This window comes from Elephas maximus, chromosome 9 (genome assembly GCF_024166365.1).
Source record: "Elephas maximus indicus isolate mEleMax1 chromosome 9, mEleMax1 primary haplotype, whole genome shotgun sequence".
Classification (NCBI taxonomy): domain Eukaryota; kingdom Metazoa; phylum Chordata; class Mammalia; order Proboscidea; family Elephantidae; genus Elephas; species Elephas maximus.
Window position 1 is genome coordinate 88,196,569 of NC_064827.1, and position 15,718 is coordinate 88,212,286.

General features: G+C 39.3%; 1 protein-coding gene across 1 annotated transcript in view; it reads left to right on the forward strand.

The window, feature by feature from the left end:
- Positions 1-13,714, forward strand: part of TMC1 (transmembrane channel like 1) — a 143,433-nt gene extending 129,719 nt beyond the window's left edge. Inside the window, exons 17-21 of the mRNA XM_049895003.1 lie at positions 3,198-3,323; positions 8,487-8,565; positions 8,668-8,719; positions 10,181-10,203; positions 13,493-13,714. Coding sequence (XP_049750960.1) covers positions 3,198-3,323; positions 8,487-8,565; positions 8,668-8,719; positions 10,181-10,203; positions 13,493-13,714 — 502 coding nt within the window. The remainder of the gene's footprint in view (positions 1-3,197; positions 3,324-8,486; positions 8,566-8,667; positions 8,720-10,180; positions 10,204-13,492) is intronic.
- Positions 13,715-15,718: the final 2,004 nt, after the last annotated feature.

The following is a 15,718-nucleotide window of genomic DNA, read 5'->3' on the forward strand; positions in this document are numbered from 1 at the left end:
ACATCAGATCATAAAGATGGTGCAGGGCCAGGCAACGTTTTGTTCTGCTATACATGGAGATATCACAGTGAATTAGGTTGGGGGACTTTGATGCCAGGTGCAGATCTGTTTTCAGGTAAGATGGCTGTGTACGTTTAGAAAGCCCATTCATCAAAGCCACTTGAGATATTCTTGCTTGGCCTGGATTCATAAGGCCTGGCTACAGAAGGTGAATTTTCCAGGAAATTATTCCAATAGACTGTGAAGTAATTTACACTGATCAGTTCAATACTTAAAAACTATTTCTTTGATGTCCCTATGAAGAAAATTCTTCTGTTCTTTCCACCTCATTTCCTGACGCTTGATTTTTTTTCCCTTGCGTAAGATAAGAATTCTGAACAATTTGTAGTTCTCTAAATTCTCACACACATCCCTGCCTACATGACAGCAATTTTTTAAAACATATTTTTATCTTACTGCGAAGGTAATATGTGTTTATCCTACATAATCTGGAAATTGCGGGAACATTTTAACTTGGAAAAAAGCATTGCCAACAACCCCAAAGAGCTGAAATAACAGCTCTCAATTTTGGGGCGTTTTATATTCTGATTTTCTTTTTATATAGATTTTTCATAACTGAGATCATATGATATGTATAGGTTTATATGGAGATTTAAAAATTGACTTTATACCGTGAAACTGCTATTACATGACTCATTTATAATTACAGGTTGTGTATCTGTCTTCATTAATAGCCTAGCTGACTTCTAGAGGTTGGTGTCAAAATGTTTTTATCTTTATGAGCCCAGAACATAAGAGTGCTGGTCAATATTTTAAATTAATGAATGAATAATGACCACTTATTGTGCACTAAGCACTGGAGGAGATCTAGGGGTACACTGGACATGGACTTTCATCTGTGGAGCTTATAGGACAGGCCTCCTCATAGACTGTTGTAATCTAGAGCGGATGGAGCTATGCCTACAGGAGAGCTACAGGTTAAGTGCAATAGCATTTCACTCCTCTGTACAGTTTCAGACAGACTTGAAAGGATTTCTGCAGTATTGTGAAGGGGCACACCTGGCCTAACCAGGAAGAAGGGATTCTCAGAGTTTTGTAGATCCTTCTAGAGTTTGCATATAATTAACAGACCTGGACTCCTTTCTTTGATAAGAGGCCTGATCTAGAAAAGACACCTGAGAGTCCCCTGAGGTGTTAGTGACTTTGCACTGGGACACATTGGATGCAAAGTAGACCTTTGTGGGTAGGGATTATTTTATAAAATTCTAATCCCCCATCTCTGACCCCATTCATCATAGGCCTGAGCAGCTGAACAAGGGAGAATGGACTCTCTCAACTTCTCTGGTCCTCTTTGCCTACCTCCATATCCTGTATTCCATATGGCAGGTGGGAAACATGATCAATTAGAATGCAATGGTGCAAAGGAAACTCAACTGTCTATGAGCTTCATTCCCACTCATGTATCATTAAAAAAACAGTTTGATGAGTCGATTCTAACTCATGGCGACCTCATGTGAGTTACAGCAGAACTGCTCCATGGGGTTTTCAATGGCTGTGGCCTTTCAGAAGTAGATCACCAGGCCTTTCTTCTGAGGTATTTCTGGGTGGATTTGAACCACCAACCTTCTGGTTAGTAGCCAAGTGGTTAACCATATGCACTACCCAGGGACTCCGCATGTATTGTACCTGTTGCTGTCAAGTCGATTCTGACTCATAGTGACCTTATAGGACAGGGTAGAGCTGCCCCATAGGATTTCCAAGGAGTGCCTGGTGGATTTGAACTGCTAACCTTTTGATTGCCAGCTGTAGCTTTTAACCATTACTCCACCAGGGTTTCCTCATGTATTATAAGTCTTGCTAATTCGTGTATAAATCTATAATTTGTGAAGCAAAACTGATCACTACCTTTGTGGTTCAGTGACTCCTGGCAAGTTACTTGGAGCTTTTTTGGTCTGTTGAAAAAGAACTTGTCATATCAGGAGAAAAAAGAAATCTGATTTGAGAGAGGTGGGTCATGCTCATTTAGTAGGTAAGTGTGTTTAAAGATTAAAAAAAAAAAAAAGCCAAACCAATATATATTGCACTAAGTTATACACCAATCTTCATTCAGATGATACATGAAACTTGACAAAAAACAACCCAATAACTTTTCTGAAAATAACCTCTTTTCATAGTAGAATCAATATGCATATAGATAAATAGATGATAGATAGATGATAGATAGACAGATAGATAGACAGACAGACAGACAGACAGACAGATAACCTGGCCCAATGGATATTACTTTATACCTTATATACTGAGTTAAGACAGACATCCTGTTGTCATTTCTCCAGTTAATAGGGGCTGATCCTCAGCTTAATGGTTGTGAATCAACCCATTAAGGACCTTTGCTTTTTGGGCTTATTTTCCTTGTCTTCCCACTTTCTGTTCTTGGCAATGGAGCTAAGCTAGTAATCATGAAGGTCTGTCCCGAGAAGACACACCGAGGGAAAAAGACTTATCATTCCGTGTGCTTACCTTTTAACAGCTCTGATCAAAGAAGTCTGGTGGAAAGTGAGATGGGAGCTATTAGGTGGAAAGAGATATTGGATTATTTTCAGATTTTATTCCATTAAGCTTTTCCTTATGCTTATTTCCAAGGTTAATTAAAAATTGAGTATACTCTTCACTCAGCCCCAGAACATTCTCCTACAAGAAGAGCTGGCTGAGGGACAGACTTATGAACTCTTTACAAGATGTATTTCAATCAAAATCTTAGAAATACATAAAAAAAAAAAAATACAATTTCTAATGCTATAGTTAACTTCCTACCTGCATTGGCTGAATATCTCATATACTATCCATAGGCTGAGAATATGAGGTCAAAGCATCAGAAGCTGTACTAGCTAAGTGTCAGATTCCTAATCTGAAGGCGTATCTAGTCAGTGTTTGAGAAAGCTTTCTAGTTTTCTTCTTATGTGGTTGCTATTTTTTGCTGCTTTCGAGTTGGCCCCCAACTCATGGCAATCCCATGCACCACAAAACGAAATGCTTTGCCACCCCTCTGATTGGTCGTGGATGGAACCATTGGCACCCATAGGGTTTTCACTGACTGATTTTTGGAATTAGATTGCCAGGCCTTTCTTCCATTTCTTGCTATAACTAGAATTTCCCCACATGTTTTAAATGAACTTCTCTTCCTGTGTTTTTTTCAGTGGCAAAAACCGTATGTTCGAAGTCATTGGAGAGACCCTGGAGCATGATTTCCCCAGCTGGATGGCGAAGGTCTTGAGACAGCTTTCCAACCCTGGTCTGGTCATTGCTGTCATATTGGTGATGGTGTACGTGCCTTCCCTCCTCCTAGAAAGATCCTTCGTAAAGTTCTTCCTGGCTCCTTTTACGTTTTAGCATTTTTGGCTCCTCACTCTCCCTGATGGTTGTGCTGTAACCTAACCAAACTCAGTGCTGATTACATGGTGGCGAGAGGCTGAAATTCATGAGCCATATTCTGATCCTAGTGGACGTAATTCACAGCCATCTGCATCTGTCTTTGCCTCCCCAGGATTATAAGATTTGTTCCCCAGTAACCAAAATAATTATCAGTAAACAGTGAAAGCAAGGGAAACATAAATGCTAAATCTAATCAGCTCATTGAGCTTCCTTCTACAGCCGGCCCCCACCTCTACTTCCATAAAGCAGGTGGCTGTGAAGACACAGAAATGATGAGCCTCTGAGTTAGTATTCCCCTTGAGAGCCCTACAGGCTCTATTTTAGGGCTGAAGCCTTAAAGATCTTAAAAATCACCCTGTCCTGATTCGTACCTTGTTCCTAGAGGGCCATCAATAACTGTGTATCCATGATAATAAATCATAGGACTGGAAGGGTCTCAGAAAAGTCGTGTAGTCCATCCCTTCAAAGTCAGAGGTGTATCAAAGGGGAATTTGGGAGGAAGCTTTTGTTCTCATGTAATCTGCATTGGCTTCCGACTCTTGGCCATCATAGATAAACTTATATTCTAAATAAAAATATATGCTTGCTATGAAGAGCTAAGAAAGTACCCTAGTCCTTCCTTTTAATCCCCAAGCCCTTCCTAAATCGAAAGCCTGGAACTGTCAGTGCTACTAGCCAAGAGGGCAGGTGTTAAACCACCCGCAAAGAGACTTTAGAAATGATAGCAGATAAACAGGAGTGGATTTGTTTAAATAAAGGTAAAACTAGGACATCTCAGGAGAAAACACTCACTGGTTTGAAGCCAATGAGCTGGGATTCTGAGCCAAGTTATCGTTATCATCATTATTGTCATTGTTGAGACCATGAGCCATATCATGTATCGAGGGCAGGTATCAGCTTCCTCAATTTTATAAATTAAGAAACTGACTTATAAGAGTGAAGTTATTTTCCTTAGATGAGAAAGAGAGTAATAGTAGAACTTAGAGTAAATCCTTTAAACTGTAAATCCAATGCTTGCTCCTTTTCACCAAAATGCCTCCTAGGAATGAGAACTAATATCTCTTAGGGATAATTAAGCAATAAAGCATATTACCGTCATCGATGTTGCAGACCCTTGATCCTGGGTTGGCGTTAAGAGTACATAGTAAATCTGTGATGCACATGCGTTACAGAATGACCTCTCTGAAGCAGCATGCTTCACCAGATGGCCCTTGAAATGATTTCCTCTCTTCACATTTTCATGACACATTGTGTTCTAAGAGCATGTTAATAAGTATGTTTGTGGCCTTTAAAAGTTAAGTCCCTTTAATGATATAATTATCTCTGGGTGGTTCAAATGGGTTAATGCACTTGTCTGCCAATGGAAAAGTTGTCGGTTCAATTCCACTCACAGCCATCTGAGGAGAAAGTCTTGGTGATCTACTTTCAAAAACTCAGCCATTGATCTCAGGTGACATCTAGCTCAATTGGCATAACATAATCTGTAAAGAAATTATTCTACATCTGACTGTGGTGAGTAGTGTCTGAGGACTTAAAAGCCTGCAAGTGGCCACCTAAGATACATCTACTGGTCCCATCCCTGTTGTAACACAGGAAAATGAAAAAGACTAAAGACACAAGGGAAAGATTAGTCCAAAGGACTAATGGACTACAACAACCATGACCTCCACCAGACTGAGCTCAGAACAACTAGATGGCACCCAGTTGCTACTGACTGCTCTGGCAGGGATCACAATAGAGGATTCTGGACACAGAGGGAGAAAAATGCAGAACAAAATTCAAATTCACACACACACGCACAGACACAAAGACCAGGCTTGCTGGTCTGACAGAGACTGGAGAAACCCCAAGGGTACGGCCCCTGGGTACCCTTATAACTCAGTACTGAATCAATCCTGAGATTCACTCTTCTGCCAAAGATTAGACAGCTCTATAGGGCTAAAAATAACACATGTGAACAAAGTGCTTCGTAATTCAATTCGTACATAGGAGACTAATGGGCACACCAGCTCCAAAGTAAAGACTAAAAGGCAGGAAGGGACAGGAACACTGGACGAATTGAAACAGGGAACCTGGGGCGGAGAAGTGGAGAGTGTTGACATATAGAGTGTTTGGCAACCAAGGTCACAAAACAATTTGTGTATTAACTGTTTAATGAGAAACTAATTTGCTCCATAAACTTTAATCTGAAGCACAAAACAAATGAACAAAAACAAAAAATCAACCACTGAGAACTCTGTGGAGTTCTACTCTGACACACACAGGGTCACCATGAGTTGGAATTGATTTGACTGCAACTGTATTTATTTTTTGGTGGTAGAATTAAGGTCTTGTGTTATGGAAAAACAAGCAAAACCCCAAAAATTCAAATGATAAATTTTGTTACTACGTTTTTAACTTCCTGAGAGATTTCTTTCCCAGCAGAGGAATAACGTTGTTCTAAAGCACTAAGGGTTTAGTAAGCTGTCTCAGGAGTGTGGGAAAGGAACAAATGCTGATTTGTGGGCTGCCCTTGTTCCAGGCACCTTCCATGCATTAGCTCGTTTAATCCCCACGGTGAGACTGGCCTCGTTAATTGTATTACCACAGCACAGGGAAGGAAGCTTTGAGTAGTTAACTGCCCCCACTCAAGTGGCTAATAAGTGAATTCACACTCATGTCTCCATATTTCCCTCTTCTTACTCCCTCCAAGTTTTGTAGCACCACAAACTGAGTTCATGGTAGTGAGCTATTCAGAAGGCCTGAAAACCACTTGCCTGGGACGGTGTAGATAAATCCAAGATTGGCACACTTTTTCTTGAAGGGCAAGACAGTACATATTTTAGGTTTGTGGGTCAAGAGGCAAAATTTAAGATATTACGTAAGTACTTATATAGCTACTTTAAAATGTAAAGATCATTCTTAGTTTGTGGGCCAAACAAAACAGCAGCCTGGCCAGGTTTGGCCTGGAGGTCATAGTTTCTCACCCTTGGTGTATATAGTTTAGTTAACCAGTTGCTATCAAGTCAATTCTGACTCACAATTACCCTACGTGCGTCAGAGTAGAACTGTGCTCCATAGAGTTTTTTTTTTTTTAATTAACTTTTATTGAGCTTCAAGTGAACGTTTACAAATCAAGTCAAACTGTCACATGTAAGTTTATATACACCTTACTCCGTACTCCCACTTGCTCTCCCCCTAATGAGTCAGCCCTTCCAGTCTCTCCTTTCGTGACAATTTTGCCAGCTTCCAACTCTCTCCATCCTCCCATCCCCCCTCCAGACAGGAGATGCCAACACAGTCTCAAGTGTCCACCTGATACAAATAGCTCACTCTTCATCAGCATCTCTCTCCTACCCACTGTCCAGTCCTCCATAGAGTTTTTGATGGCTGATTTTTCAGAAGTAGATCACCAGGATTTCTTTCAAGGCACCTCTGGGTAGACACTAGCTGCCAACTCTATAGTTAACAGCCTAGCACATTACACATTTATACTACCCAGGGACTAGAAAACCCTCTGGATCACAGTGGTGTAAGCGGTCACGAGGATGATGCAGGACTGGGCAATATTCTGTTTCGTTGTGAGTAGGGCTGCCATGAGTTGGGGGCCGACTCCACAGCAGCTAACCATCACAACAACAGTGGAAAATTGTCAGCATGTAAGAATCGAATCATCATCTCCAAGACTGCTTTTAGTTCAGAGGGTCTGATTTAAAACACAAGTTTCAGATTATCCCTGATTTGATTTTTTGGATTCTGAAGGTCTCATCTTCTATTTTATGGGGCCATACACTTGGCATGGCTTCTTGTTTTCTTTAATTAGAAAATGTTACGAGCATTTTAAATGTCCCCACTGGATCCTGCTAAATCAGCTTGGCTGGTTTCAGGTAACTGAGTAGATGGAAGAGTTCGTGTTAGTTCTCTCTCGGTAGGCAGTCATGTTCCTTTGGGGACTATAGAATGATTTGTAAGGCCTATCTAATAGAAGGTTCATGTCAAGGCAGAAAAAAAAAAAAAAGAAATCCTTACAATACACACACACACAGTCACGTGCACATTTACTGAGCACTCACTTCATGCCAGATATTGCACCAGATGCCTTCGTGTGTGAAATTTTATTCCAACTTCCATTACTCATGAAAGAGATAAACAAGCCCAGCTAAACCATATCAATAACTATGTGGCTTGTACCAGATGGCTCATAAAGGATTTAATCTGGCATGTTGGTGAGCAGAGGAAATGTGTTCAATACCCACTTATCTGCAACCAACAGTTACCTTCTTAATTGCATTTTTGTTTGTTCGTTTTTCTTTAAGCGAGGAGGGGTATATTTGTTTTTAGAGAACTCTTTGACACTAGTAACTTTGATTTGTTCTTTCTAGAGATGTAAATGTTATTTAAAAACCAAAATATTTATTTTATAAAACATTTTCTTTTTGAGGGAAAGAGAAACGCAAACAATGCCAGTTACCACTGAGTTGTTTCTGACTCACGGCGACCCTATGTGTGTCAGAGCAGAACTGGGCTCCGTAAGGATTTTCATTGGCTGAGTTCTCGGATCACCAGGGCCTTCTTCCAAGGTGCCTCTGGGTGAACTTGAACCTTTTGGTTAGCAGGCAAGCACATTAACCCTTTGAACCACTCAGAGCCTCCCATGCAAACAGTATATACCATGAAGAACAATCCATGTTAATTAATTATTGCTATGATGAATTTATATTCTTCATTCTCTAAGCTTCAGTAGATTTTCCATTCTCTTGGATGCCATTGAGGTCAATTTAAAATGTTATTTTTAATTATAATTTAAAGTGATGTTAATACGTTTCCAAGAAGGAGCTAAAGTTAGGGAGTGCAGTGTAGTGGGCACAGCACCCAGCTGAGACTAGCAGCCTTGGGACCCAACTTCCTAGCTATATCCCCAGATGCTGTGTGATGCTGAGCACACCTCTTTACCTCTCTGGACCTCCCTTTACTGATCTACAAAATAAGAGGATTAGAGTAGAAAATATCTTAAAATCCACTCCACTGATCTAGGCAAATGCTCATTTAAAAGGAATCTTTTGTTTTTAATTTAGTTTGGCCATCTATTATCTCAATGCTACTGCCAAGGGCCAGAAGGCAGCAAATCTGGATCTAAAAAAGAAGATGAAAATGGTAGGATACAGATAATCTCATAGAATTACTATATTTGTTAATGGTGAGTGATAGAAAAGCCCAGGAAATCTAATCTTCTTCTTGTCTCATTTTTCCCTGCAGCAAGCTTTGGAGAACAAAATGAGAAACATGAAAATGGCAGCTGCACGAGCAGGTTGGCGATATCTTTGTGTTTTGCAATTTTTTTCCTACAGTTAGTGTGTCCCTTTTTATTTTTTTCCTCGAAATGGGGTATTTGATGTGAAATGGCGTTAGTGCTCTGGACAGTTCCTCAACCCTTACTTTTTTTACCCCTTCTCAGGGATCACAACTACAGGCTTTGGGTGTTTTCCAGTAGGAGAAAGAAAAGAAAAGGAAAAATTTAGTTGTGGTAAACTTAGCAGTAGTGATTAAAAAAAAAAAAAAGTTACTTTGAAAATTGAAGAAAATATCCATGTAAACCAAAAAACCAAACCCATTGCCGTGGAGTCAATTCCAACTCCATAGTGACCCTACAGGACCACTATACTACCAGGGTTTCCAATTATCCATATAGTCATATACAAATGGCAGATAGAAATGCAGGGTCTCTTCGCCTATTTTACACATTTTTATATGTGGAAGGATACCCTCGAAAGATCCCAAGAGAGTCCTCTGAGCTCACTACTGTTGGTTGCCAGAAGCCATTTGCTAATCCCTTAACTTCTCTTTTTGTAACCTCTTTAATTTGTAAAATATTAGAATAAGAGGAGCTCTTATTTGCCAAAACTAATGATGTGCTTTGAGTTTCATATAGAAAAGTGATGCCTAACAGATTCAGTGAAAACCTTCTTTATCTAGTGTCTTGTTGCCAACTTTTCCCTCATTCCAAACTTTAAAACTCTTTGTATTATTATTAGTACAGTAAAACCTGTGAAAGCCAAAACCAGTGTAAGGCAGAAACCCATCAGAGAAGGAAAATTCAAATATTTTCCACTAAATAGAAAGCAATAGAAAAGTGGTGACTGCACCCTGTCAAAGGTGGAAAACTTTCAAGATGCAGGAAAACAAGGCAGTCCCATCGAGTTCCAGCTCTCACAGGTTTCACTGTATTTTTTTTTTCCCCCTTCAAGTAATAGAAAACTCAACCCAAACTGGATTAAGTTAAAATATATATATATATATATTAGTCTATGTAACTGAACTGTCCCATCAGCTCTACTCTGTCCTATAGCATCGTTACTAGTCAGAATCCACTCGACAGCATCTGGTTATACAAGTGCACAGGGGAATGGTACATATATATGGTTTCAGGCCTGCTTTTTTCCCGGTTTAGAATGTGACCAGGACTAGCCCTATTTCTTTGTGATTCCCTCTCTTAGCACTTTCCTGATGGTTGACCTGATGGCAGCAGGAGAGTCTGCAGCAACTTCTAGTGCCATTGAGTCGTACTCTCGATACATTTAGACAGGTTTGGTGTACTACGCATTTCATCTCCTTGGTGAAATTTTCCCCAGAGTCTTCCGAGCCTCTTCTATCTCAACTGATACCCTTTTATACTTGGCATATCTGTCGTCCTTTCTCTTTGCTGTCTTCTCTATCGCTCTATCCTGTTTCATATTCTGTTGCCTATTTTTCCCAACTTCCTTTTTCTTAGATTGCTCACATGTTTTGGTGAAGGTAAGTGCATGAGAGGTAAATTTTTGAACTTTGTTTGCCTGAAGCTGTTCTTCTTTTACCTTCCCCTTTGACTGATAGTTTTGATGGGTACAAACATTGTTTAGTTAGAGCGGAAATAATATTTCTTTAGAATTTTGATGATACTTTTCCATTGTCTTCTATATTCTAGAATTGCTATTGGAAAGTCTAAAGCCATTCTGACTCTTAATCCTTATGATGTGACTTCCGTTTTTGTTTGTTTGTTCTACCTGTCTAAAATTTTAGGATCTACTTCTTATCTCTAATATTTCAAAATCGCATGATGATGTGTCTTGTGGTGAATTTATTTTTATTCTGTGTGCTCGTCAGTGGGGCTTTTCACTCTGGAAGCTCTTGCTGTTCTGTTGTAGGAAAATTTCTTGACCTATTTCTTGATTTCTTCCCCGTCATTTTCTTTGTTCTCTCTTTCTGGAATTCCTATTATTTGATTATTGGATCTCTTGGACTGGTCTTCTGATAATCTCACTTTTCTTTTTTATATACCTTCTCTTTATCTTTTTGCTTTTGTTGTTGTTAGGTGCCATCAAGTTGGTTTTAACTCATAGCTATCCTATGCACAACAGAATGAAACACTGCCTGGTCCTGCATCATCCTTACAATCATTGTTATGCTAAGCCCATTGTTGCAGCCACTGCTTCAGTCCACCTCGTTGAGGGTCTTCCTCTTTTCCACTGACCCTGTACTTTGCCAAGCATGATGTCCTTCTCCAGGGACTGATCCCTCCTGACAACACGTCCAAAGTGTGTAAAATGCAGTCTCGCCATCCTTGCTTCTAAGGAGCATTCTAGTTGTACTTCTTCCAAGACAGATTTGTTCGTTCTTTTGGCAGTCCATGGTATATTCAATATTCTTCGCCAACACCACAATTTGAAGGCATCAATTCTTCTTCGGTCTTCCTTATTCATTGTCCAGCTTTCACATGCATATGATGCAATTGAAAATACCATGACTTGAAAATACAGGAGCACCTTAGTCTTCAAGGTTACATCTTTGCTTTCCAACACTTTAAAGAGCCCCCACAATACGACAAACTGACAGACACATGGGGGCTTTTTGCTTGACCCATGAATATTTCCTTAGTATAAATTTTCAATACTTTCTCTTGACCTTTTCACTTCTGTTATTACAATTTTAATTTTGAAAAACTGTTTTCCTCTCCAATTGTTCTTTTAAAATATAGCATCCTGTTCTAATGGCTACAATAGTTTTGTATTCATGAGAATGTTAATCTTTTTCGAGTTTCTTTCCCTTTTATCGTCTTTGTTTTATCCAAGATTTTTGCCCCTTTTTATTGCCCTATTGGTCTCTCTCTTTTATATTAGAGACTTTCTTCAGGTGCCTTGTGATTCTTTGCTGTCCACTTCTGTTTAAGGGTGGAACAAGAAGGCTTCGTTTGTGTGGGTGGAGCTGTGGAAGGATGTTTATTACAGAGCTCTGCCTGAGCTGTCTGATAAACCCCCATGTCAGTGTCTTTCAGCTTTTCCTTTTGGGCTGCTGAAATTTCCTCAGAAAAGCCACTTCGAAACTCCTGCCTGGAAAGTAAAGCTTGTCTAGCTGTATTCTAGTACCCGAGTGGGACACAAGGCATGGTGTATTGGCTTTCAACTTACAAATGCTCACTTACACCTCCTGTTTTTACTTTGGTAATGCTTGCAGTCATCTAGCCCACAGACATCCCTTGTTTACTATCTCTGGAGAAAACCCTTCTAGTCTTCTACTAGGACAGGGGAGAGGGGAGTAACTCATCTCTGGCAAGTGAAAGAACAGATCTGGGACTATAATTACCTTTTAAATAGACATCCAAACCATCCTTCTATTTTGGTTCCTTAATGCTAGATGTACCTGTGGTTGCCAATTCCCGAGCCTTTTAGAAAGTTTCAGTGTAAATTATCTTGCTTCCTATTTTTTCCTTCTGCTGGCTTGAAATTCTAATTTGTCAGAGCTGATCCGTCACTTATCATTAATCCATCTGCTTTTCAGCTTCTAAAATTTCATCACCGTTGTATCTTCTCTTCTCCCCTTCCTTGGAGGTTTATGCCTAAAAAAATTTCCTTTGCTGTCATGTTTAAACCAAAACCTGTTGCCATTGAGTTGATTCCAACTCATAGCAACATGATAGGACAGAGTAGAACTGTCCCATAGTGTTTCCAAGGAGTGGCTGGTAGATTTGAACTGCCAACCCTTTGGTTACAGCCAAACCCTTAACCACTGCACCACCAGAGCCCCATGCTATCATATCTGAGAGGGAGCAAAAGTTCAGTCCAATGTAACACCACAGCCTGGATAAATCTTCCTGTCTCCTACACCAAGAGGAGCAATGGCTTTATCTGCAGCCTAATCTGTTCATTCTGTAGTGACTATCTGGGTTATTGTGTTGAGACTGAGTCTTGAATTAAGCCCACCTCACCAAGAATTGATTAGTATTCTCAACTCTGCAAAGATTAAGAAATAGAAGAATGTGTGTCCACATACTAGCAGAGCTTTTGTATATCATTGAGATTGTGGCTGTAATTCAACAATGCCATATTAACATGAAGAACGATGAGTGAGATGTTCTGACTGTTAAGATGTGAATTCTAGTTAAGCCGTATTTCTTGTTTTAAATATTAATAAAATGCTACAGCGTATTATTTCACTGATGGCTTCCCATAATCTGTGTTTAAAAATATTTATAATCTCTGTTACAATGTTGTTTCCTCAGGAACTTAATACAGAACTTGACACATAACTATCATTTAGTAAATATCTATTGAATATCTACTGGACAATAAAGAACTCTTTTATTTGAAAACTTTAAAAGGTATATATATATTAATGACATAAATAGTAATGAATAAAACCTGTTGCTGTCCAGTCCACTGTGATTCATAGCAACCCTATAGGACAGAGTAGAACTGCCCCATAGAGTTTCCAAGCAGCGCCTGGTGGATTCAAACTGCTGACCTTTTAGTTAGCAGCCATGGCTTTTAACCACTACAACCCTAGCATTTCCAAACATCAATGAATGAATATTATAAACAGCAGAACTTCCATTCTACATTTTAAAAATTTCTATGGGGATTTTGTGAAATAAGAAATATAGAAATATTTTGAATCTAAAAATGCAAAACATTAAGCCAAAAAGTGTAGAGCATCTGGAAGATACAGATTTTAGGCCACTTCATTCAGAACCGTCAACCAGACTAAAAGCTAAGCTAAGCTTCATTTTCTCCTTCATCCTCTTCTGTTTTTTTTTTTTTTTTTTGAACAGCTGCAGCTGCTCGTGGCCAGTAAGTTTCACAGATATGCCTGGGGCCCAGAAATACTCCTCCCTGTCTCTCTGTGCTGTTCATGGGTAATGAATTATGCGAAGGCCCAGAGAACACAGTGTGGTGTTGTCCTGCCCCTGATGGATTATAAAGTTCAGGCTGGTCAATCCAGGCATCGCCAATCCCAGCTCGACAAGAAGAAATTCCAGAGTATTCTGCAGTGAAGATTTGTTCCTGCACCGCCACTATCTCCCCTGACCCATTTCACTGATGTTTTTCGCCCTAAAAATTGAATTTAAAGGCAGATGTGATCCAGCAATACAGGCCATTGGTTTACTTGGTATGTCAATGTAAAAACATTTTGCTCATATGGACTTCTATTTTACACATTTCTTCTTCTTTAATTTTTCTTGGACTGAGAGCAGGAATATGTCACCCTCTTTTTTCCCTCTAAATTCAGAAGTACCTTGAGAAAACACTCACTGAAATTATTCGTTTACTTACTATTTGAAACAAACCACTCTTTACCTTCCTTTATCTACCTGTCTTCCCACCCACAGCCCCCACAAATAGACACCCAAGACCTTTTTATTTGATGCTGGATTCAGTGTGAACGCAAATGGACTTTTCAAAAGAAAAAACCCAAAATGAATTAGGGGCTTGATCAGCACTAGGTTGAAGGTCTCTCACCTTGAAGAGACACAGGGCTAAGACAACCAAAGTATTTACGAGTTTTTGTTTTTTTTTTTTAAACTTATGTGACTGCTGTTCTGTCATGGTCTGCTCACTTGACCTCCGTGATCTTATCTCTTGAGTTTAGATTCTAATATTCTACAATTTTTCTTTGCTTTGTTGTTAAGATTAGGAAAACACACATTTTACCCGGGGCTTTAGTTAATAGAAGCATTTAAGCATTATTATTTATTTAAAGTTTCAATTAACTTTGAATAATAACACTCAGTGCCCTCAGCTAGCCTTGTGAGGTGACTTCAGTTGCATCTCCTAACTCAGTGTCCTTTTCTGGAGCTAAGCCAATTTACCTGCCATTTCCTGCAATTGACTTGCTGATTTTTGTCTTTGAGTTCCTCCTTTTTAATCTTCCACTAGCCACAGAATGTTCCTCTGTCAATCCATATGTTCATCTCTTCCATCATACCAAATCCAAGGCTTACTTCCTTTGGTGAGATTTCCAGAATGGCCTCCATTCCCAATTTTATCACTCTTTTGAGAGGCTTCCTTTAATTCTTCATTTCAGAGTCTACTGTTTAGATCGATTGTCATGTGACTTTCTAATGGTTCTTTATTGCTTCCTGTATGCAGGGACCATCTTTCCTAACTAGATTGTAAGCAGGGATCATACCTTCTAACTCTTTTGTATACCGTCTATTGCCTAGTATATTGCCGTGTACAGGCAGGCACCCCCAAAATTGCTTGTTAATTCAATTGAATCAATTTAACTTAAAGCAGTTGCATTGTGAAACCAAATCTTCTGTTACCTGAGTGAAAAATGTTACCATAAGAAAGGGATTGTCCGCTGAGATGCTGAGTTTATTATCTCATTAGATTATAATAGAGTTGAATAAGTAAAATGTGTTTATTTCTACTTGGATCACTTTTGCGCTGTGTATTAATTTGATAAGAGAATTGATTTATATGTGTTGTCAGATTTACAAAGCGAATGATACCTCCTTGCCTTTAAACTACTTCATAAGGATGATAACGAGAGATGACAAATTGTACGCCAAGTGCACTCATCCCCTGAAGGCAGTGTACTTTCTGGACAAATGTTCAGGGTATAAGCATTCAGACATGATACATTAGATTTCAGTGTTTCCATGAATTAAAAAAAAAAAATTATCGGATTTTTATAGAACCTAAACATCCATCGGAACAGGTTTTTTTTTAAACACCCATCTGACTGAAATTTTTAGAAACGTCACCACAGAGCTGTTGAATATATTCCCATAGGGCTGCTATATGGACGAGGATCTAAGGTCTGAAACAGTGATTACCACTTCCGAAGTTGTCTGATGGCTACTCAGGGAAGAACCTTGCACTGGGAGGATCTGATCGCTATGATTTATTCCTGTGTCTTTATTTCCATATCTGATGGTTAAAGCCACAGAAAAAATTTAGAGGGCAAAGAAGCAGGAAACAAGCTACACCTTTTATTCTTTCAGGGAGGGAATTAAAAATATAAGCTCTGACAAATATATGGGAAAACCAAG